The sequence below is a fragment of the Eurytemora carolleeae genome, unplaced genomic scaffold (assembly GCF_000591075.1).
Source record: "Eurytemora carolleeae unplaced genomic scaffold, Eaff_2.0 scaffold1094, whole genome shotgun sequence".
Classification (NCBI taxonomy): Eukaryota; Metazoa; Arthropoda; class Copepoda; order Calanoida; family Temoridae; genus Eurytemora; species Eurytemora carolleeae.
The window spans coordinates 74,778-98,815 of NW_019397050.1; the positions used below are offsets into that span (position 1 = coordinate 74,778).

The following is a 24,038-nucleotide window of genomic DNA, read 5'->3' on the forward strand; positions in this document are numbered from 1 at the left end:
TATATTTGAGTTTAAATGTTTATCGAGTTTATTGGTTTATTAGAAAGTGCTTCGGGTAGAAAAATAAAATGTTGAAGTTCATGGTCTAAAATTATTTCATCTTTATGTGCTTAACCTGTTAAAATCAATTAAAAAAGAACGCTGATGAAAAGGAGGATCTGCCCAAGTCACAACGGTACCTGGACCTAAAACCTCAATCTGATTAATAATGTGAAAGCGTCGTTTTTTTTTGGCTTGAAAACTAGATTTCGCAATTGTTGTTAAGAAGCCAGAAATGTGCAAGTCACTTTTGTAGAGAAACCACAATTATAAAAAAAAATCAGTTTTCAAAAACAAAAACATTGATATATAATTTATACTTAATCAGACAAAGTTTTAAAGGGTAAGTTTTAATCGGGCATTCGACTCAATCAATGGAGAATCAATGGAAATTACGTTTACAGTCCCTTTAATACAATTTAGAGCAAGAATTAACAAATGGGTTTTTAAACGCAGGCAAATGTTTTGTTAAGAAAGTAATTATTGAGCCTAAATTACTAGAATTGTTTATAAAACTAAAATCCTTGAATAATAGCCTGTAGACTTGTATAATAAGACGACCAAAAATTAACCTAGCGAAAAACGATCGTCTCACTTAAAAACGACGAAAAAACGAAAACGAAACGGTCGTTTTCAGAAACGATCGTTTTTCGTTTTAAAAAGACTATCGTTTTCAAACACGATCGTTTATCTTTTTTAAAAAATGGTCGTTTTTAAAAACTATAGTATTTGAAAACGACCCTTTGCTAACGAAAGTTAACGACGACCCTTCATTAACGATCGTTAAAGAAATTTCAAAAAGAAAATACATTTTTTGGTTGGACAATCCGAGGTCAGAAAACATTAAGGTTATTTGTCTCGATAAAAAAAACATATACTATTATCTTATCTTCCTGTAAAAAAAACAAATTGAAATTAATTGTTAAAAAAATCAAATAAATAAGCGACATTTTTACATTTTTTTGAAAGTTCAAAAAGGGTGGTTTGTTTTCTAAAACGATAGTTTTTTTTAAATCGAAACGATCGTTAAAAAAACTGAAAAAACTAAAATAATGCGCTCTATTTTTATTACGGTGGTAAGCAAAAATATTAATACAATGAAGACGACTTTCGATTTAAATTTTGATTTATATCAAGCTTTATAACAGCATAAATGCACAAAAAATGGAAACACAGAGAAGTTGACAGTTAAAAAAGCTTCTTAACAATAAACACCTAAATAAAAATCTCTGATCATTATGTTGGTATTATTGCCTACGACTGTATGTATGTTTAATCATTAGCGATATATTTCTGAAGGAATTACCAACTGAAATTTAGTGCAAAATGTCCAGTATAAATTATTTATTGAATCAATTTGGATCTAAAGGAAAAACATGAAAAAAAGTCATGGTAAAAATATCAACACTGAGGACACCAGGGTAAACAGACTATGATTTTCTAATCCTTATATCTTTACAATCGAATTTCGTAGTCCTGGACATGATATTTCAAAATATGAATTATGTAAGATAAACAAATATAATTTTGAAATATCAAAAGTTTCCACAATCTGGTTGCAAAGATTGAGTTTGTGGCAAAAACCATGATTTTTCTTTTTCCGCTTTTCTTGACACCGTTACTTCTACATTATCACTAAACAGTGTTTTATTCAAAAATACATCCACAGGTGGCACTGTAGCACAAATAAAAGTTGTAATCTGAACTTGACATCCACAGTAAACATTTTTAGAGCGCACCGATTAATTACTATGTATAATGTGTATTTCGTAAATATAAAGAAATTTGAATCTTCAGTTATGCATTATATCTAGAGCTGGGCAATGTTTTTGTCAACAAACACCATTTTTGAGAACAAACAAAATTTTCCGTGTCGTTTAGAAAGAAAACGAACGATGAACGTTCAAGAAAATGAAAAAAACGAAAAATAAAAGAAAACGAACGCAAACAACCGAACGACTTAAAATACCGTTTTACTGAAAGAACGATTTTATTAACGAATTATTTAAATGAACGAACGGTTTTACTGACCGATGGTTTAGTGAGAAAAGGAACGAAATAGATGTAAAATGAACGATAATTTTGAGAACGAACAAAATCTTTTTTTTTTAAACCATTGAAAAAGCTAATGAAATGGGTCGTTCACAAACGATGAACGAACGAAATGAAAAACTGGAAAACCCATCCATCTCTTTTTCTTATATCTACCTATATTCCTGACTATATGCATACAATTAGGTTAATATGTAAATACATTCATAGATTCATAGATCTAAACTCTAAATATTTTCTTTTAGGGTTCTATGGAATATTATATTTGTGCTATTTATAAATACTTAGCTTTTAGCGCCCCCTTACCTGTAAACTGTTGCTGTGAAAGTCTGCCATTTTTAATCATTTCCAAATTTTGGAAAAAAATTTTGTTTGAATTTGCGCATTTTCGAAAAAATTAAATTTTAACTATTTCCCAGGATTTTTTTCTTCCAATTTTGACGTTTCATAAACCTTCCAAGAGGTCATGTGAGGTCCCACACAAAATTTGGGCCCGATCGGTTCAGCTGCTTTGACGTTTATTGGATAAAAACGGACAGAAAAATAGACAGACATACAGATGCTCAGATGCATGAATAAAATACTATTTGATACATATTGCCTAGTAAGAAGGAAATTTTTTTTTTTCTTCACAAACTCGAACTCCCTCACCCAACACACTTTATTAGCAACATAATGCCGTAGACCTTTAGATATTTCAAACTTTGTATTCTGTTAGATCAAATAATCTAAGTTTGAAACATCATTGGAAAAGAGAGGTCATTAGAAAATTTGAGTTTGTGGCAAAACTCAATTCCTTTACATGTAAAAACTAGTTAAAGGACTTTATAGAGTGGTGTTTCAAATTCACAACAGTACCTTTCAAACGTTTGTAAGATTAGTTGGGATCACCATCGAATTCTGAATTAGTTTCAATGTTGAGTCTAAACCCTTGAATCCGCCAATTCCAACAACGAAAATCCACCAAATGTAATATTTAACCCGTTTAATACAGATAGTTTGAAAATTGTGTTATTGATTGTATGTCAAGGGTGTGACAAAAAAGAATTTGACTTTTTTAAAGTCTTTATTTCTTAAAAATTTACCTCAACATGAGGTATTTTTGGTTTGTTTAATATAATGTAATATGGACAGTATTCTTAACATGCCATCCATTTACTTATGTAAAAAAATGCAATTCACATTTTGGAATTTCCGAGACAGTGGCTTTTTGCTGTGGACTATTTAAATGTAATACAAATATAATAATCGTAATGAAAAATGTAATGGTTAGGTCGTCACATAATCCTCATGTTTATTGGAACAATAAAGAATATATTCGTCCACTTGTACATAGCGAACATAGCTAGCTCCAAGAAAGTAAGATATTATCAAAAATCAAGAGTTGAAAAAAAAATATTTTTTAAAATATTAAATAACGACGACAAAAAATAAAGTAAAAATTATACAGTAAACTAATTAGATGGTTAGGAACATATTTGTCAATAAATCAATGCTAGAATCAATTATTTCCGATGATAAGATTAATTTTTATTTTCTCAACCTGTTCCTAAGCAACTAATTGGTTTCCTGTAGAGTTTTGTTTACATTTTTTGTCTTCGTTATTTAATAATTTAAAAAAAAACAGTTATGAAAACGTTTAACGTGTCATCCACCCAAAAGTACGATTTTGAACGTCGACTTTGCGCTCAAACTCAGGATTTACAGTTCTTTAAAAAGTTTTATGTCTCAAATGAATCCTAAAGAATTTATCCACAACACTGCATACTGTCCTTTTAAACTGTCTGAAGCCGTCTAGCCATTATAATATCAAAGCACTTGCTGTGTTTAGCTTTATTTATTGTTTATAATCAATGTTTATAATTTTGAAAATGGATTATTCTTACTTGAAGTTTCTCTACCACAGTGACTTGTGCGCATTCCTACTGCAAGACTTTATATGAATTATCAAATTATCAGAATCAAAATTATTTAAACATAGGAAAGACCTTAATCAGATAAAGGTATCATTCTTAATCGGACATGGCAAGGTCACTTAAAATTAAACTTACAGTATCTTTAACCTCTAAATTTAGAGGTCTTTTTTACTGTTGCGTTGCGACACTTCAAATTTGACCCCGTCTTAAAAATTTATGATACTTTTCATAAGCAGGCTGGATCTATATGAAATATGACTTAATATATATTTTTAGATTTGATTTTTTCCTAACTATTCTTCTCAGAAAAATGTTAAAATTTAAACATATTACGCGATATTAGATAATTAGACTAAATAATATCAACTGTTGAATTAATTTTTCTAAACTAAAATTTGCAGGAGCCAAAAAGATGCCATTATTTAATGATCATACACGTGGTTCATAGCCACGTCTATAGCCTGCATCTTTATTGACCAAAAGTAGTCCGGTTGGTATCCCTGGTATTCAAATGGTATCCCTGATATCCCTGGTATTCCTGGCATCCCTGGTATCCCTGGTATCCCCGGTATCCCTGGTATCCCTGGCATTCATGGTATCCCTGATATCCCCGGTATCTCTGGTATCCCTGGCGTCCCTGGCGTCCCTGGTATCCCTGGTATCCCTGACATCCCTGGTATCCCTGGTTCCCTGGCATCCCTGGTATCCCTGGTATCCCTGGCATCTCTTGTATCCATGATATATCCCTGGTATCCCTGATGGTATCCCTTGTATCCATGATATATCCCTGGTATCCCTGATGGTATCCCTGGTATCCAGGCTATATCCCTGGTATCCCTTGTATCCATGATATATCCTTGTCAATCTAAAACTATAACTTGTTTTTTGAATTAAATTTAGACATTTTCCGATTGATCGATTGGTAATACTAAATCAATGAAAAAGCATTTAGATAGCGTTTCATGAAATAATATTATCCAAATGTAAATATATTATTATTCGCGTTTACGGAATAAGTACATATATTGAATATTTATGTAATTATATTAATAAATATAATGAATAAATAAATGAATAAATAGTGTAAACGGATTTATTCAGTTCTCCATTTATAGATATATATATCTACACACATATATGGGTAGACAAATGCACCTTGAAGTTTTGCACTGCAGTGGAACCCCCCCCCCTCCCCCGCCCCAATTTTCAAATTGGCCTGGACAAGCCGGCCTGAACTTCAGTTAGATAGACAGATAGATAAAGGAATTGATAGATAGATAGTTGAACTAGTAGTAGTCAGCTGTTATATCTCTATGCAGTAACACCCATAGACGCTCCCTGAGTTATATTAAACAAAAACATAGTTGAGAACAAATCTTTCATTTCATTAAATACCTAATATGAATAATGTGATTTATTCATAGACACAGAAATGAAAACAAACAACGTGAAAAGTTTATTAAATTAAAAATTGATATTTTTTAATAAAAGTCTATTTTCATAAAGGCAATTACTTTATTAATTCATGATCAATACTACATTAAAAACATTAAAGGGACCGTTCACTTATTTGGGTAATTTCAAAAAACAATTATTTGACAACATTGATATATTATAACAATTATATTATAACATTAATTTAACAATTATTTATTACATAAATATAACAATTATAGGCAATTATATTTAGTCAAATTTTTTTTGGGGTAAATTAAAATTTAAATATGGACATTATCCCACAAATAAACAATCTGTAAGTTGGAAAAATTTGTGAAAGTTATTTAAGTTATGGACAATTAATATATTTTAAAACATAAGTAAGATTTAATTTTTGTTATTTTTTTTACTAAACTGTTTGAATTCTGTTTCTCGATTGAATTTTAATTAGCCTTTAATATTAAAAAGAAATGATTAATTGAACATTTTCCAAGATTATCGATTATTTCATGGGGTACAAAATATTAAATTAAAAATTAATCATACTCTGTACAATCTGTGCCATTTATTGTTTACCTCTATGCAAAGTTAACCATTCTTTAAGCTACAGTGGCCAGCGTTAATTTCAATAATATGAAGACGACTTTTATTCTTAAGTTTTGATTCCTAACAGGCTTTTTTAAAATTTTAAGTTTACAAGAAAACAAAAAAAACTGTTTATTGGCAGCGTCTTTTTTGTTTTTGTTTCCATGTTTATGTGTTTTCAATATCTATAAATGATGTTATATAAAATTCGTCTTCATTGTATTGATATATACGACGACGACAGTATGTCGTGGTTCTTCGTTTTCTTAAAACTTTTTTTTTAGAAACCTTTCAAGATTTTAAAACTGTATATTTTGTTTTATTAAACTATTTTTATCGGTACTAGTACAAACGTCGGACGGTACAAACATTAGACTTACAAACGTCGGACAGTACAAACGTTGGACCAGGACAAACTTCGGACTAGTTCAAACGTCGGACTAGTAAAAACTTCGGACAGTACAAACGACGGACCAGTACAAACGTCAGACCAATACAAACGTCGGACTAAGGAAAAAATAATTTTTTTAAAAAGGTTATTTCGTTTTATCCACTGGTTAATAAAATCTACCAAAAATTAATGAGTTCTTGTCACTATCTCAAATATTCTCATCCCTAAATCTTTGCAACCTGGTAATGGTAACCTTTAATACTTTCAAACTTAAACTGTTTGGTCTTATAGATTTCATAGGTTGAAATATTAAAGGTTATACGAAAAATATATCCAAAGATAAAGGCATATTGGAACATCAGAGTTTGTGAAAATTGAACTCAACTCCTTTTTGGTCAATTGTTTTATACAGTGCCACAACCTTCAAAGGATGAGACTTTATCCAATTTATTTTTATGACAATAAGTGAGATATTTTTAATTTATTTCTTATAGCAATGGTCTTTTTTAAAACTCAACCAAAGTCCGACGTTTTTTCTTATAAATGCACCCGTCCGACGTTTGTACTGGTCCGACGTTTGTACTAGTCTGACGTTTGTCCCAGTCCGACGTTTGTTCCAGTCCGACGTTTGTAAGTCGAACGTTTGTACTGTCCGACCTTTGTAACGTCCGACGTTTATGGGTCCGACGTTTGTACTGGTATACCTTTTTATCCTAAAAAAATATTGTAAAACTTTTGAAAAACAATCGTTAGAACGCTTTCGTTCTTAGATCATTTATGGATTGTTTTGGTTCCTTGTTTTGCATTGATCTTCTGTCAGGGTTAGAAAAGGGAATGATGTAAAAAAAGAAAATGTTTAAAATAATAAAGTTTTAAAACATTTGCTGTCTTTTCACTATGCAAAATTTTAAATATATAAAAAATAAATACAAGAAACGAACCAGTTATAGCTGTGAATTGTCTGGTCTCTATGATTTTGTTTTTCATTAAAGCTTTAAATTTAGATTTTCTTAGTAATATACAGTGTACTGTGTACTTTTAAATAACTTGCAATAGTACTATATTGCTCTCAAATAGAATTTGAGAGCTTTGGACGATATATACTATTTCAGATATCAGCGTACATAAAATGCTTTTGGACGAAAAATGAGATTTGTTTGACGAATTAAGTGCTTCTGATCCTTTTCATAAAAAAATTCATAATTAGAGGTGCAAATTTTTTTATTTTTTTTTGTGCTGCTTTTTTATTTTTTAAGTGAGGGTTCTTGAAAAATTAAAGTTGATTTTGACCATAATTTAATTATTAAACAATTGGAAACTCTTTTGTTTTAAATTTTAATTAATTAAAAGTAAAAAAAGGACCAATTAATGCATTATATGAACATAGTTCCTTTCTTAAACCATGGATATATAATAGATGGATGTATCATAGTCAAGGTTTGATGTAATTTTTTTCGCTGGGGTGTTATGCAATACGTTAGACATTGGACCCTGGAACTTACAATTTGTCTTTGGTTTTCGTAAAGTTAATAGATGTCAAAGGAGTGTAGAAAAACATTGCAAGTCTTTAAAACTTGATAAGATTTAGCCTCTTTTTTTGTATTGTAAAAATTGTTGGAGATTTAAAGATTTAAACAACCTTGCTGATATTTATTATTTTGAATTTTACACAAATTTCTCAATATATTTCTCAATATCTTGGTCAATTCTGAAGGTACAAAAACGGCAGACCACATTTTTGAATTCTGAAAACAAGGTGCCTTTGATACTACCAACTCTTTAAAGAAAATGCTATGATCACAAAATGTTAGCTACAGTATCTCATTTATGCTTACTCCAGGGCCCACTATCTACCTATCTTCTCTAATTTGGACACTAAACTTCACTTCAAATTTTTTTAAAAGTACAAATTATTTTATAGAATGAACAATAGCCAGAATAAAAATTTGTTATAGTAAAACCTAAAATTTGCTATGCAGAGGTTTTAGAAATTTCCTAAAAATATCTAGGGTCCACTGAGATGCGTAGCCCACCGACAGTTACATGTACACTAGCCCAGAATAGTACAGATCGGTAGATAAAAGCATACATATAAGCGGGCCGTGTCTTAAACCCCCTCTTTTTCAAGGATTTCCAAAAAATATGTTCGTAATTGGATGTAATTTTTTATTGTATACTGTATAGGCAATGCGAAGAGAAAGAATGAGAAGAGGAAAGGGTTTGTTTACATTTTCGCTGGAACAAGTTTTATTGTAAACAATAACAAAGATTGTAAACATGAATCTGTATTGTAAAGCAGGGTATGGGACCGGGTTTAAACAATCATCTTAAATTATTGTTGTTTGTTTTTAATGAAACTAGTTTTTGTTGTGTTAGTAAACAGTATTATGTAAATAAACTCTATCCCCCTCTTCTTAGTATTATCTTACGTTGATTTAACAGTTCGGTCCTTATACCAGCGTCCAGCACGGTGTGACTTTCGATCACACTTTGACCGAATTAAACAGCAGTTTTCAGCTTTCTCTCATACCTTCTTTTCCACGGACTCGTTATGAATGGAAAAGATTTAATAGACAACATCGTAAAGTTTAAGATTGTTTAATTATGGACAAAAACACGATTAAATTGAAATTGAGAAAACCAAGAGTACTTGGTAACCTCATTTATGCTAAATACTTAGTACTTATTTATGCTAAATAAATAGATTGAAACACGCGGGTCAAATAATGTTTAGAATAAAATTAAATGTTTTAATTCCAGAACTGAAACATTAAATAAAAAAATTCCGGAAAACTAAATTAAATTATTCCTCTGCACGAAGCTAAACTGTGAACTTTTAAAACAAATATTTTAAATATTTAAATAAACATTAAATATTTACGTCTTATTTACTCGTCAAATGATCCCCTGAAGTGACTTTAGTCGTTATTTCAAGGCAGCCCTTGGTTTTAAACAAGAGCATGTCAGATTTACTACGGATCCCTTTAAACCTTTATGTTGCCAATAATATTGCAGACATTGGCATTTTTCAAGTATGAAAGTGTTAAATTTTTATAATTTCCTTCCATTAGTCCAGCAGGAGAAATGCGCAAGTCACTTTATAAAAACCACAATCGAAAAAAATTAACTTTAAAGGTGTACAAATGAATTTCTCTGAAATTCTTGACGAGACAAAGCTTTAAAGGGCAATGTTGTTAAACGGGTTTGCCACTTTATTATTTGGACATCATTTAAAATTACGATTATCTTCTTTTAAAAAATCAGAACACCTTTTAATGCTTTCATCGAAAAAAAAGAAGGAATTTGATCCCTATATCTATGCAACCTGGCGTTGTAAATCTTTGATATTTTAAACATAGATTTTTTGATCCAGCAGAATTCATAGTTTGAAAAAGGTAAGGTCTACGACATTGGGTTGTAAGGATAAAAGGGATTACAAACTCAGAGTTTGTGGCAGAAACTCAACATATTTCAGGAAACACCGTGGAATTATAAAATGGCCCAAGTTTTAAAACCGGCGTTAGAGCAGCTCAGCAACTATATTATAGGTAAGCTATACAGATTAAACAGTTCAATCCTTGTCCTAGCAAACTGTCAGCTTCGATCACAATTTGACCAAGTAAACACCCTTTTATACTTATATGTCGTTTCTGTGAATCAGTGAGATATAACCGACCAAAAAAGTTTAGATTGCTTACTTCTACTTTGGTTTGCAGTAAAATTAAAAGATGGTTAAACTATAGAACAAAAATTGATTAAAGTAAACATGTAACATACAGCCGGAACTGGGTCGACTTTGAAGTGTCGCAACGCCTTGGGCTTTGATTTTACCGCTCTAACTCATACAGCCTTTTGCACTGTAAAGCTTTTGTTTTTAAGATGTAATTGGCGAAACTCTGAAGAGCCCGATACCTTTAAATGACAGTGATATTATGAATCTATCATAGAAAAACATACACAAACAATCTGCATCCCTCATGATTTCTACCGTAAAATTATTTGACATTTTTTGTCTTTTAAAATAGATGACCAATTTCTTTAATGTTATTTACGTATATAAAGTAGTGATCTCTGTTTGTTTGTTTAGATGTGCAATCATAACTCATGAACCTCTGGACCAATTTCCCTCAAAGGAATTGCGTCTTTGCCACAAACTCTGATTTTCTAATCCCTCTATCTTTGGACCCCGATGTCGTACACCTTTGATATTTCAAACTTATTTTATTTAAAATGTCAAAGGTCTACGTCATTGGGTTGCAAAGATATAGGGAAGGGCAAATCAGAGTTTGTGGCAAAGACTCAATTCCGGAACTCGGTAGAATCTTGGGATAAGTGGAACAGTTTGACTTTTGTAGAGAAAACTTAGTTATTTCGGGCAACGCTGGATTTCCAAGCTAGTTAAAAATATAATTCAATATCAATATATTGTGCTAATGTTTAGTTGATATTGGAGCAAACCTGACAAACAAGAAGTTTTCTCGGGATCTAGATCAGGTCATACAGAGAGCTACAGATGCAGGTTAGAAAATTAATTTTTAAAAAATTTTAAGTGCATGGAAAATCTATTTTTCAACTAATTGTACAGTATGGTTTTCTTTTTAAAAATTAATATACATATTCGAGGATTAAAGATTGGTATTTGAATTTTTGGAAAACAATTTATAGATAATTTTATCCAAATCTTTTCGGGGATTTTTGACTTTTTCAATTCATTCTTCATCTAAAAATATGAATAGAATTTAACGATAAATCATTCGACAATAGCCCCCTTTTTCTGCAATTGCTTGAAATTTTATTAATAAGAATAAGAGTAATATTAAATAGAATCCAGATGTATATAGAGTTCAAATATTTGCTGTTGTAGAGATATCAAGATTCTATGAATTTGTGAATTTAGATAAAATTCAGATTTACGTATTTACTTTATTTCGGGAATTAAATTTTTTTTACGAAACTCATAAGTTTTGGAGACAATTTTTTGTAATTCTGAGCATTTTTAAACCTTCCCTGGCGAGGTCTCACACAAAATTTGGGCCCGATCGGTTCATATTTTATCTCTCATCAAAAATGGCATGGCGTAAGAGAGCGTATATACTTTCAGAGATCCAGACAACTGTTTTTCATTTTTATTGAATAAAAAAAGCACTCTAAAAGAATGTACACATTTATTTTTCTGACTAACATACCCTGTTTAGTGTTTACTACAGTGAAACTCTTAATAACGAATACATCGAAAGAATTCATCAAATGTCGTATTCTGTCGTATCTGATAATGGAATGTTGCAGATATTTAGTTTTTTAATTAAATGATTATATGGAACTCTTTAAAACTTTTCCCGCATATTCATGGCTATTTATTTATTTTCGCAAATACTGAAATTTACGTAATATAGTATAAAACTCATTGAAAAATTGTCAAGACGACATTTGATAAATTCTTCCGATGTATTCGTTATTAAGGGTTTCATGTTATTTAAATCTCATTGCTAAAGGGAACTGAGTGTCTATGCGGCGCCAAAAACTGTGATTTTCTAATTCATCCATTAATTGCATCCCAATGACGTAGACCCAGGTCGGTCGAGTTGGTCAAACGCAACCTTAGATGTTTCAAGCTAAAAATTCTATCAAATCCAATAGTCTAAGTTTGAAATATCAAAGGTTTACACCATTAGAGTGAAAATATATTGGAATTATAACGAAAGAGTTAGTGGGATGGGTTCATTTAAAAACACTTTGCTCGTTTCATCCTTGTTTTGTCCCTTTAAAGAGCTTCTATTGAACTAACGGATATTAACGAGAATACGAACTATCCTTTATAAATATATAAAAATAAGTATACCTCCTTAATTTAAAGCGGAAACTTACTTGAAAAATCCACAAACACCGCAAGGAATTTAGATTAAAAACAAAAAAAAGGACGGGGTTTTTTACAATATGCTGCAGTGAAAAGAAAAATAATTTGTGCATTTTTGAAATTTTTCTCGTTTATATCATTCTAGGGGGAATTGTTTAGAACAAAAAGTCTACAAGTATTAAAATATTTATCAAGGAATAACTAGCTCTAAATGGTGTCAGTATATGTATAAACAAAGAATATCAAAGATCAAAAGAAAGTCAGAAATAAAAGTTTTAAATTAAATCAAATAAAAATGTAATATAGTGATTTATATTGAAAATAATCGAGAAACTACTTAATTTAAAGCACTCCAACATTCATCTTTTACGTTAACGAGAATATAAAGGTCTCAGTACTTTCCATTAGGTCAGGCACGTTAACGAGAATATAAAGGTCTCAGTACTGTCCATTAGGTCAGGTACGTTAACGAGAATATAAAGGTCTCAGTATTGTCCATTAGGTCAGGTACGTTAACGAGAATATAAAGGTCTCAGTACTGTCCATTAGGTCAGGAACGTTAACGAGAATATAAAGGTCTCAGTACTGTCCATTAGGTCAGGAACGTTAACGAGAATATAAAGGTCTCAGTACTGTCCATTAAGTCAGGCACGACATGAAGATGCAATTTACAGATAATAAGGATACACGCTTTTGGAAATAAGGATGGAATACCAGATACAGGATACATGAAAAAACGATACAGGATACAGAGGACATACGAATGTTGGATACATGGCATAAAGATATAAGACAAACATTGAAGGATACAGTAACAGAATTAAGACATGATGCATGCAGGATATATTGTGGATATATTATGGTACTAAAAATACACGAGAGAAGGATATTGGATAAAATATTTAAAGATACAGAATTCAGATGATATAAGAATACAGGATAAAAGACGTAAGGAAGGATAAAGACTAAAATATTTAAGGATGTAAAGTAGGGGCATACTGTATAGATATCCCGTATATAAAGGGTAGAGACGGATTGTAGTGGAGGATTGGTTGGGGAGGAATGGGGGAGGTCGCGAGGCGGATTGTATCAAGAGATGGGTTGGGGAGGAAGGGGGAGGGATAGGTTGAGGAAAGGGATGAATGAGAGAGGAAAGGGGAGGGACGGATTGTGATAAAGGATGGGTAGAGGAGAAAAAGAGGGAGGCGGATTGTATTCAGAGACGGGTCGGAGAGGAAGGGGGAATTCACTGTAAATATTCCCCCCCCCTCTCCTCCCACTCCCCTCCCATATAAATTCCTTCAAAGATATAACACCCTTTAATTTCCCGAATATTACACTTTTGACATCTTATCCTTTAAACTACAGTGCAGTGAGAGCAAATCTCCAGAGATTATAATCAATTCTAAGTAATATTTTCAATCGTAATTAATGTACATATTTTACAAAGTGCATTTACTAATCCCTATATCGTTGAAACCTGATGGTATAAACCTTTGATATTTCATACTTTGATCACTACTGTTTTGAAATATCTAAGGTCTACAACATCGGATTGCAAAAATTTCTTTTCAATTTCTTTCGCTCACCAAACCTGACTGTAAGGGATTACGCTATCCTAAACTTGAACATTTAAAAAACAAAGTTCGTTTAAAAAAGTTTGGTGTACATCATTAATTTTTCATAATTCTCCTTAAATATTTGTTTTTATTTTAAAATGCAAATATTTAAATGCGCAACCACTCTCCGATAAAACCCACTATTTCTTCGGTAAACGTACTGCATATCACTGCAGTACGCATAAAAAGCTTAGTTTATGGTGTAGAAAATATATATATAGGGATACCCTCAAAGGTTGAAACATGGGTGACGACCTAAAACTCTTGAAATAAAATTACAGCTGCTAGAAATCATGATTTTTTAAAAGAAAAACTATTTGATTTTGGTAGATTGTGTATGCTGATCATTTATATATATTGAACATATATTGTATATGGATATATATGTATATATCGTATATATTTTATATGTATATATGTATATATTATATATATATTGTATATATGCTCGATCATGTCTATAACAAGTCCAATGTTTAAATTGAAATAAATTGTTTAGTTTTATTTCAAGGGTACCATTAACAGTAGATAAATTTGCTTTAATATGATTCTGACAACGTAAAAACTGCAACAAATTGTTGGAAACCAGGAGATTCAAGAATGTTCAATTTTTGTTTTACTTCGAAGGGGTTATTTTCAGCTCAGCATACTTTTTTATGTTTTATATTACAAATTTCGATTTTAAAAGAACTTTTGAAATTGAAATTTCGCTTAAAATTAAACTCTTATACTGCGTTGTGAGTATAATAGACGTTGCGAATTGTTTGCACATTTTAAACGTTGGTTACAGATTTGAAATAAATTTTTGTCTAAAAATTGACAAAATCTTATGCGTATAGTTTTTTTGAATCATGGACTATAGAGCAGCATATTTCTCTTGCTCCGGTCTATCGGAGGAGACCGGAGTGAAAAATATTCACGCAACCTCCCACCGGAGTATTCTTGGAGAGGAATACACAAAGATAGGGATTTCTTTTTAACTTAGAAGTTTCTCATATTTCAATTTAGTAAATTTCTTGTAAAAAAGATATAAAATCATTACTAAATGTAATGCTCATAACAGCACCTTCTTCAGTTTGTTCAACAGTTTGTTTTATACCAAAAAGTGCATTAAACATTCTCAATAAAATTTAAATTTTTTACTTGTGGTCTCCAATGAAAACTTCGGGCTTTCATTTAAAAATTTTACTTAGTTTTTTCGTACTTAAAAAAATTCACACTTTATATGAATACTTATCGTTTATTTGCTTAATAGGGTAGTAATTGCAGTATTTTCTGCATCTCATGGGACGGNTTTAATGGTCTAAGTAATCAGAAGAAAAGGGAAGCTGTTGCGTGGTTTTTTTCTCTTCCGGTAGGAGGTTGCGTGAATATTTTTTACCCCGGTCTTCTCCATCGATAGACCGTTCCGGGAGCGAGAGAAATATGCTGCTACTATCTTCCAGCACTCAGCTTTTTCACATTTTAAACATTAATAGATTTGAAATTTTAATTGTTTTCAAAATTCATACATTCTTATACTCTCAAAAGAGTATAAGCAGATATATTTAACCTTGGTAGTTTTGAAATTGAATTTTGTTCAAGTTTGAGAAACTCTGTTAACTGTTAACTGTATGCTGTGTATAGGAGTTACCAAGATGATGGTTACCGGCACCTCACTCCACTCAACCAAGGAGGCACTCAGGCTTACCAGACTATACCCAAACACATTGTATTCTACAGCAGGTAGATAGATAGACAGATAGATAAAGGAATTGATAGATAGATAGTTGAACTAGTAGTAGTCNAGATAGATAGATAGATAGATAGATAGATAGATAGATAGATAGATAGATAGATAGATAGATAGATAGATAGATAGATAGATAAAATGTCTACAATATTTTCAGGAGTCCATCCGCACGATGCGAAATCTTGGGAAGAGGATACATACAGGTGCAATAAATTCATTAATTATTCTTTTTATCAACTGATAAAAAGAGATTTTTTTGCTACAACTTTAAAATCGCAGTTTAACCTCTCAATATTTATAGAGTTTAACCCGAAACTTCGGAGACATCGAAAGAAAGAATTTATAAAGTGTTGTCTTGACAATTTTTTGATGGGTTTTGCACTTCTATCCCTAAATCTCAGTAATTGTTAAAATAAATAAATACCCATGAAATATGCAGGAACAGTTTTTAAGAGCTCTTCTTAATTATTCCATTAAAAACTATTTATTTGCAGCATTCCATTATCAGAAGGTTACAAAAATTACATTATGTCTCCGAAGTTCTAGGTTAAACTGAATGAAAACATTAATTAATTAAGCAATTGTTACTCAAAAATGTTTGTACTTCAGTGAATTAGCAACTGTAGCTGCTTCAAGTGAATGTGTAGCTGTGGGTGAATGTGGTCTTGATTTTAACAGGAAACCTTCTTAAAATAAATTTTATATGTAAGATTATTTTTTGTCAACTGTCAATGTTCACAATTTATTTACGTCTTTTTTATATAACCATCAAATATAACAAATTTTAATTTAGAATTTAGTTTTTAATAGAATCTTGTTTTAACAATACTCGGGTTCTAGTAATCTTTAAAGGAGTTAGATTAATATTTTAAATATCAATTATTTAGAAGAAAAAAATATAAGAAATGAGAAAATTTCATAATCTTTAAAATTTTGGACAATTTAAAGAAGTTTGTTTAGAAATTTTTCCCCTCCTGAGGTGCAAATCTCAGTTTTTGAAAAACAGGTGATTTTATCAATATTAGGGGTTGTCAGGGGTACATTATCTTTAACAGGTGATTTTATCAATATTAGGGGTTGCCAGGGGTACATTATCTTTAAACAGGTGATTTTATTAATATTAAGGGTTGCCAGGGGTACATTATCTTTAAACAGGTGATTTTATCAATATTAGGGGATGTCAGGGGTACATTATCTTTAACAGGTGATTTTATCAATATTAAGGGATGTCAGGGGTACATTATCTTTAAACAGGTGATTTTATCAATATTAGGGGATGTCAGGGGTACATTATCTTTAAACAGCTGATTTTAAAATTTTTTACTTTAAAAATCATTTTTTTCGTAATTCGAATTTGTTTTTTATTTCACGATCAACGCGGACAGCTAGTATAAACATATTTATATGTTAGCTATAGCTGGCCAAACGTTCAATTGGTTGACATTATTTGAGGATACCAATGGGCACCCTAGGGATAAAATTAGATTTTTTAAAAATTCCACGGGCAACGTCGGACACTTCAGCTAATAACTTTTATTAAGAGTGCATTACAAGATTAAACTAAACTGTCTGTTTTAGACGGACATTTTCAATTAAAAGCGAGGAAATATAAACATCTGAAATTTTTTAAATTTTTAAAAATTAAAAGTTTGTAAAAATAATTAAATTTTTTTTTGTAGTCTCAAGCATAGTGCAATTTTTGGGTACTTGAAGCAATTTTTTATACGGTGGGACTCTTGAAACTGAGGAATAGGAAGACGACCATAAACAACCTTCTGTAAATTTGATGTTGTTACAGAGAAAAAAAATTTCAGTGGCTTAATTATTATCTTTAAAGTAAAATGAGTCTGTATTTACTATTTAGTATACACTGCACAATTGCTGTGTTTTATATTCAACGTTATTTGAACTCTTTAAAATCTATAACTTAAGTCTGACAGTCGTTTTCCTCCAAATTATTTAAACAGGTTCAAAGTCATTTTGAATTGACCCAAAAAATCCCTAAACTAAACTGCAACTATTGTTTTAGGTTGAGCTGGCCTGTACCCTGGGTAAACCTTTATTTCTTCATGAACGAGATGCCCATGAGGCAATGGTGAAAATCCTGGAAAAAAATATTCACAGGTTTCAGATTTTTTAATATCTTCCTTAAAGGGAGTGACTGGCAATGTATGGTAGTTGAGCTGAAAATGTAGTATTGTGGAAATTTTTTTAGGAATCATTTGAGACATATAAATCGTTTCCACAATATATACTTACTGAGTTTGAGCGCAAAGTCGATTTTATTTAAATCACTAAATAAAGACGACGAAAAATGTAAATTTTACATCATGATAGAATAAATTATTTTGTTTTCACCATTATATTTAATTTCTCTTCCTTTACAAATTTGTTTGTTTTGCAGATTTCAACAAATGCTTGGTTGGTTGTTTGGTTGGTAGATTGACTTATTAGATGGTTTTTTTGGTTGATTGATTGCCTGGTTCGTTTGTTAGTGAGTTATTTGATTGATTGATTGATTTAGACTGCCTGCCTGTGTTATACATTGTTTTACTGGAACTAAAGAACATGCAGCTAAATATCTAGAATTAGGATGTTATATTGGACTTACAGGTAGAGTTATCTACAGGGTTAATCACAAACAAGATAATTTAAATGGCGTCCTAAGCTAATTATGTATGAAAAAAGTTCAATTTTTAACTTGTTCTTTATTTGGTAAACTTCATGAAAGAAATAAGTAGATGAAGGAAACCAAGAATGCCAAAAAAGGACTTAATAAATTTTACACAGTCTCATCCTTTGTGGGTCCTTTGTGTGTAACCCTTTCATTTAAAGCTATTTTACTGCTCAATCACATTAAGCTTCCTAGAAGATGTACATTCCTGTTTTGCTCTATAGCACTGACAAGTCGTGTCAGAAGTTAAAATGACCCGGAGTTTTCAGTTCACCAAGAATTAGAGATTGGTCCAAGCATAATATTTATTTCTTATTACTGGATATCTGGAGAATTCTGAACTAAATCTCAAGGTTAACCAAGAAATGCAAAGAAGAAAAGTTTTAAAATGTCCGGGGTATATATTTTGAACAATTTTCCAGAAATGTTTGATGGTATTGAAAGAAAAAATATTTTGAATAATATTCCCTCGAAAAATGTTGGTGAACATTTTTCCTATTATTCTATTGTTCTTAGTAAAAATATCAACAAGCTTTTTTTTTAAAAAAATGGAGGGCAGGTAGAGGACAGGTGGTGGAATACTTTTTATTTATTTCTTTTATTTTCGGCCAGATGAAGGAATTAAGTCTTTACCACAAACTCAACTTTTCTATTTGACGATGTAAACCTTTGATATTTAAAACTTAGAATGTTGGATCTAACAATATTCATATTTATAACTATCTCAGGTATACATTATTGGATTGCAAAGATGAAAGATGTTGTGATGTTGTGGTAAAGACTTTTGGATTCAGCATAAATTATCTAATGATCAAAGAAATAAATAAACCAATGTCTAAGTTATCTATGGAATAAATAAACCAATGTCTAGGTTATCTATGGAATAAATAAACCAATGTCTAGGTTATCTATGGAATAAATAAACTAATGTCTAGGTTATCTATGGAAGGATAAATCTGAGGACGGAGTAAGAAAATTACTGGAAGATGGAGCTATACCACTAGGAAACCAAACAGTAAAGAAAGTGTCCCCCCATCATACTCTTCTAAAAAAAGAACTTTTGCAAAAAAAAGAGATATTATAAAAATTTTCTCATTTCTGAATGGTTCATCAAGTTATAGGATAAAAATAAGCGAAAAAAGTAAAACAAAAAATTTGAAAATTATTTTTAGTTAAAAAAATTCAGTAAATCTTAAAGAAATGACCTGGATCCGGATCTGAATCCGGATTTGGATTCGAATCCATTTTTTCCAGTGCGGATCCAGGATCCGGATCCGGATCCGCATTAAAATTAAATATCCTAAGCATTGATTGCAACATGATGGAGTTAACCTTTGATATGTCAAACTTAGACCATTGTACCTAGCAGATTTTGTATTTTCAAATATCAAATTACCTGAATCTATATCTATAGTGTATAGTGTACTGTATAGTGTATAGGCTATGTGGAAGAAAGTTAAATTTATGAAGAATTGCTGGTATAGCTTTGCGACAAAGTAACTCTTCTAGTTTTTATGTTATGCCCAACAGTGATAACAGCAAAATTGTATAGTGAAAGTTTTAAAGACATAAAGACAACATTTTTTGTCTAATCATCAGCTCTTTAGAAAAGAAGTTATGTTTGAAAATATCTTGATTACAATCTAAAATATATTAAACACTTGCTTCAGACCCCAAATATCTTAGTCTCATAGTTTTGCAACTTGATGTCGTAGACCAGAAACCTGTTCTTTTTTAAAAACTATGAATTTTACCTTACAACATTATTAAAGATCAAAGGTTTAAACCATAAGGTTCGCAAAGATAAGGGATTAGAAAATTAGAGTTTAAGGCAGAGTTTTAACTGAACTTAAAAGATGCACACTATGAAACAATGCAGATATAACCTGTTTTCAAAAGTGTCAGAAATATCTATAATGATAGATAATATTTCACATTAAAAACAAAAATAGAAATATACCAACTAAAAAATGTCTGCAAACCGGTTTTCACCGGGTAACGTACGTTTAATTACATTTTGTTGAAAGACGCAGATTAATTGGAATAATATAGCATTCACTTTTTAGATGAATCCGAGAATAGTAATATAAAAATAAAATAGAAATCTAATTGTATTTAATAGATACATCATGTATTACTAATTCAGGTATGGTCGGATAAAACTGGTGTTTTAATATTTCATAAAAAAAACCGTCGAAAGATTAACAATATGCTGACGTCTGTTGGTTTGAGTAATTGGTCGAATTATAGATTTAATGGGGCATTATATGCAAGGGAAGGGTAGGGGGGGGGGGGTAATAATATATAAAGCAAAATTTGGTTCTCTCTAATTTTGTATTATCTGAAAATGGCGGGGAAACAGTAAACTGCGTGGACCATTGAAATCCTAAAATTTCTTAATTCAGCTTTTTTTATCCTATGTGCTTCCTGAGACATATGTAGCACTGCTGGGAATTCTTTTCAGAGGCACCCTAATATCAAGCAAATTTTTTTTCATTCTACTTTTTAACCTTTGTCTCAGATCTCTAAACGAAATTAATGAAAATATTATTGATTTTTTATCAGTGTTAAAGAACTTTTTCACACACCAAAACTAAATTTTTGTTTAAACAGGAAGAATTCAAAACTTTGAAACCTGCTCCAAATGTACTACTATCACACATAACAATAGTATATATAGATTAGAAGTAATAGCAGGTTATTGTTCAAAATAAGTTTGATTGTTGGAAAAAATGGCAATTATGTAATATTATGGAAATAATAGATTAATTGTAACTTAAATACATTATATATACATATAGGCAAGTGTGATTATAAAAGAACATGGCAGCTGAAACTGAACAAAAAATTGGAGTAGTATGGTTCATGTTATTATGGGAAAATAAAGGGATAGCTTTCAATATTGTTTGGAAATAAACAGATAAGCTCCTGGTTGAGACGGACAGTCCCTTTATGTATCCTAATACTAGAGCAAGCAAGCTTCCACAACATATCAAGGTAAGGTGAAAGAAACGAATTGAGTTTTGGCCACAAACTCTGATTGTTTTATCCCTATACCTTTGCAACCCTTACCCAATGTCGTAGAAATTCGATATTTCAAACTATGAATTATGTTAGATCAAATAATCTAAGCTTTAAATATCCAGTTTGCAAATATATATGGATTAGAAACTTTTAGTTAGCTGTTGGTGTTGAGGAAGACAACAACAATCTCTCAAAGATATAAAGGGACCGTTTTCGTGATTTTAAGCGATCCTCCAATTAAAGTGGGGCATGCCCAATTCATAACGGTACACTTTAAACCTTTATCTAATCAATAATGAGGGTGGATGGGAAATGTCAGCTTAAAAACACAAATTTTTCTAGAGAAATAATTGATATCTCATTCCTTCATGGTCAGACAAATGTTCTAAGGGCATCATTGCGAATCGGACATCCGACTTAGTAAATAGTGTTTGGCGAGTCACTATAAATTACGCCTACAGTCCCTTTAAATGCAGTTTTATCAAAGAAAGAAAAATTCTATCGCTAATAATCAAATAATTGTCGAAGCTGACCGTACTTTTTTTATGTTTTATCAGCAGTAATCTTCTCCTGTTAATTAACATTAATTATATATTAATGACAAACCTGTTAATAGCACCAGTTTAGAACTTAAAAGTACGACCAGAAGGGATTACGCTACACCGTATAAATGCCCCCCCCCTCTCTGTAAAAGATAATCCTTTATTCACGGAGGAATAGAAAGGATACATTTTGGTAATTTAACTAAGTAGTCCTAGGAAACTTTTCAAAATTTTCCTTCACACGCTCGATAAAAAATGTGAATAAGGAAAACAAAAACTTATCGTTTTTTACTTGAATTTCTCTTTCCGAGAAAAAAGATAATGATTAACAAATTGGATTCTTAACCCTAAACAGGCTGGGGGGGGGCGTTTGGCGCCCCCCCCCCTGTAGTTTTTTTTGTCCTAGCACTCTCATTTTTGACACTATTACCGTGAAATTTTGTGACTTTTGATGGTAATTTAAAGGATTTTTTGATAAAAAATATTTTTACTTATTTAATCTCCTGTTCAACGAAATAACCAACCTTTAATTCCCTCCTTTTTTATTTCCAGGGAGGATAATTACTTATCCTATCCTCGCTATTTACGGGGAGGATAATTACTTATCCTCCCTCTTTACAAGGAGGATAATTACTTATCCTCCTTGTGATATCAAATAAATAGATCTCTAATTTAATTTTATATTTACATTTATCGCTCTCTCAATCAATTTTGAAAAACCTCCCTCGCTACGCTCGTGAGGTTTAGAACCCCAAAAAGGTCTTGGAGGCCCTCGGCTAAGTGGTTTTCCCCTCAATTTAGTTATCCTCCCTTAATCTCCCGGTTAAGTAGTAATTAATAGTTATTATAGGGTACAGAGTGGAAAAAAGTCTGGTCTGTGAAAAAAATCTAAAATAGCCCATAACTTTTTTGTGACAAAAGCTTCAGATCTAAAAACTAGATTTTTGAAAAGCCCTTGAAAAGTGCATGTAGAAACATGTGTCACTCCCTAGCACCCAAACCATTAAAGTTATCGGTCCATTTTTTTTGAGCTGGCCATGAAAAATTGGCCTATGAACATACATTTCAACCCTATACCTATTCTCTAAGTCCGTTTTCTATGGTGGGGGGGGGGGTTTGCCAAACGACCCCCCCCCCCGGGCTATGCATAGATTCAGACCTCCCATCCTTTATAGGGTTAAAACAATTTAAATAATCACTGTGGCAAGACAAATAACACAACAAAAGTGATTTTACATTTTAAGATTATTAAGACTTATTTTCCTCTACATTAGTCTTGTTACTGATTATTATTATAATAAATCTCACTGGAAAACGTTTAAAATGACAGAGGTTGGTAGTTTTGTCTAGTAAATCTCAGGATTTGGCATTGATCTTTGTTTAATAAAATTCCTATTCGATATCCCGTGGTGTTTATGCCCGACAAGGATAATTTTAATTGAGGAATTAAGCATAAAGTGCCACATTGGATTTAGAAATGAAGAGTTCAAGATTAGTAATACTTCCCACAAAAGTTCACAGTTCATACCTCTATTTAATCAGATATATCTGAACAATCTCTCATCTAACAAAGTATCAACATTTTTTTGCTGTAACATCTATGAACCCCATTTTTGGGTCTCAGGATCTAATTTTAGGAAAGTTTAGGTTTTTTTATAATTAATTTTGTTTTCAGGATTGCTTAACAGAGAGATCTGTAACTTTTCTACAGAGATATTGTACTTTTCAGAGAAATGAACCATGTTCACTCCCCGTCACGGTAAAGTGTTATTTTTAGATTTATTCTATTCTTAAACATGTTCGACGTACCGAAAATGACCAAGATAGTTCGACATGTCGAAAATGATCAAGATAGATTGACATGTCGAAAATGACCAAGATAGTGTCTAAATGCCCCTAACGGGGGCTACACCAACTACTCTCCAAGTATACAAGTAAGTAAGTTTGGCATGTCAAAATGATCAAGATAGTTTGACATGTCGAAAATGATCAGGATAGATTAACATGTCAAAAATGACCAAGATAGTTTGGTATGTCAAAATGATCAAGATAGTTTTACATATCGAAAATGACCAAGATAGTTCGACATGTCAAAAATTACCAAGATAGTTTGACATATCGAAAATTACCAAGATAGTTCGACATGTCGAAAATGATCAGGATAGATTGACAT

At 31.3% G+C, this 24,038-nt stretch overlaps 1 protein-coding gene across 1 annotated transcript; it reads left to right on the top strand.

The window, feature by feature from the left end:
• The first annotated feature begins 7,515 nt into the window (after positions 1–7,515).
• LOC111711430 (3'-5' ssDNA/RNA exonuclease TatD) lies at positions 7,516–23,657 on the top strand. Its single transcript, XM_023485795.1, has 12 exons — positions 7,516–7,629; positions 9,896–9,968; positions 10,862–10,939; positions 15,520–15,618; positions 15,783–15,828; positions 16,235–16,303; positions 16,586–16,631; positions 17,655–17,749; positions 18,150–18,238; positions 19,235–19,303; positions 21,220–21,296; positions 23,541–23,657. Exons 2-12 carry the CDS (start codon positions 9,917–9,919, stop codon positions 23,640–23,642), a joined length of 822 nt encoding a protein of 273 aa, XP_023341563.1. The 5' UTR covers positions 7,516–7,629; positions 9,896–9,916; the 3' UTR covers positions 23,643–23,657.
• The last annotated feature ends 381 nt before the right edge of the window (positions 23,658–24,038 follow it).

Bases quoted from the DNA above. Each gene is read 5' to 3' on its own strand.
- LOC111711430 (XM_023485795.1), top strand. From the start codon at position 9,917: ATGGCCCAAGTTTTAAAACCGGCGTTAGAGCAGCTCAGCAACTATATT. The intron at 17,750-18,149 runs GTTTCAGATTTT...TGATTGATTTAG, and splicing joins CTGGAAAAAAATATTCACAG to ACTGCCTGCCTGTGTTATAC. The intron at 19,304-21,219 runs GAAACCAAACAG...GGAAATAAACAG, and splicing joins AGATGGAGCTATACCACTAG to ATAAGCTCCTGGTTGAGACG.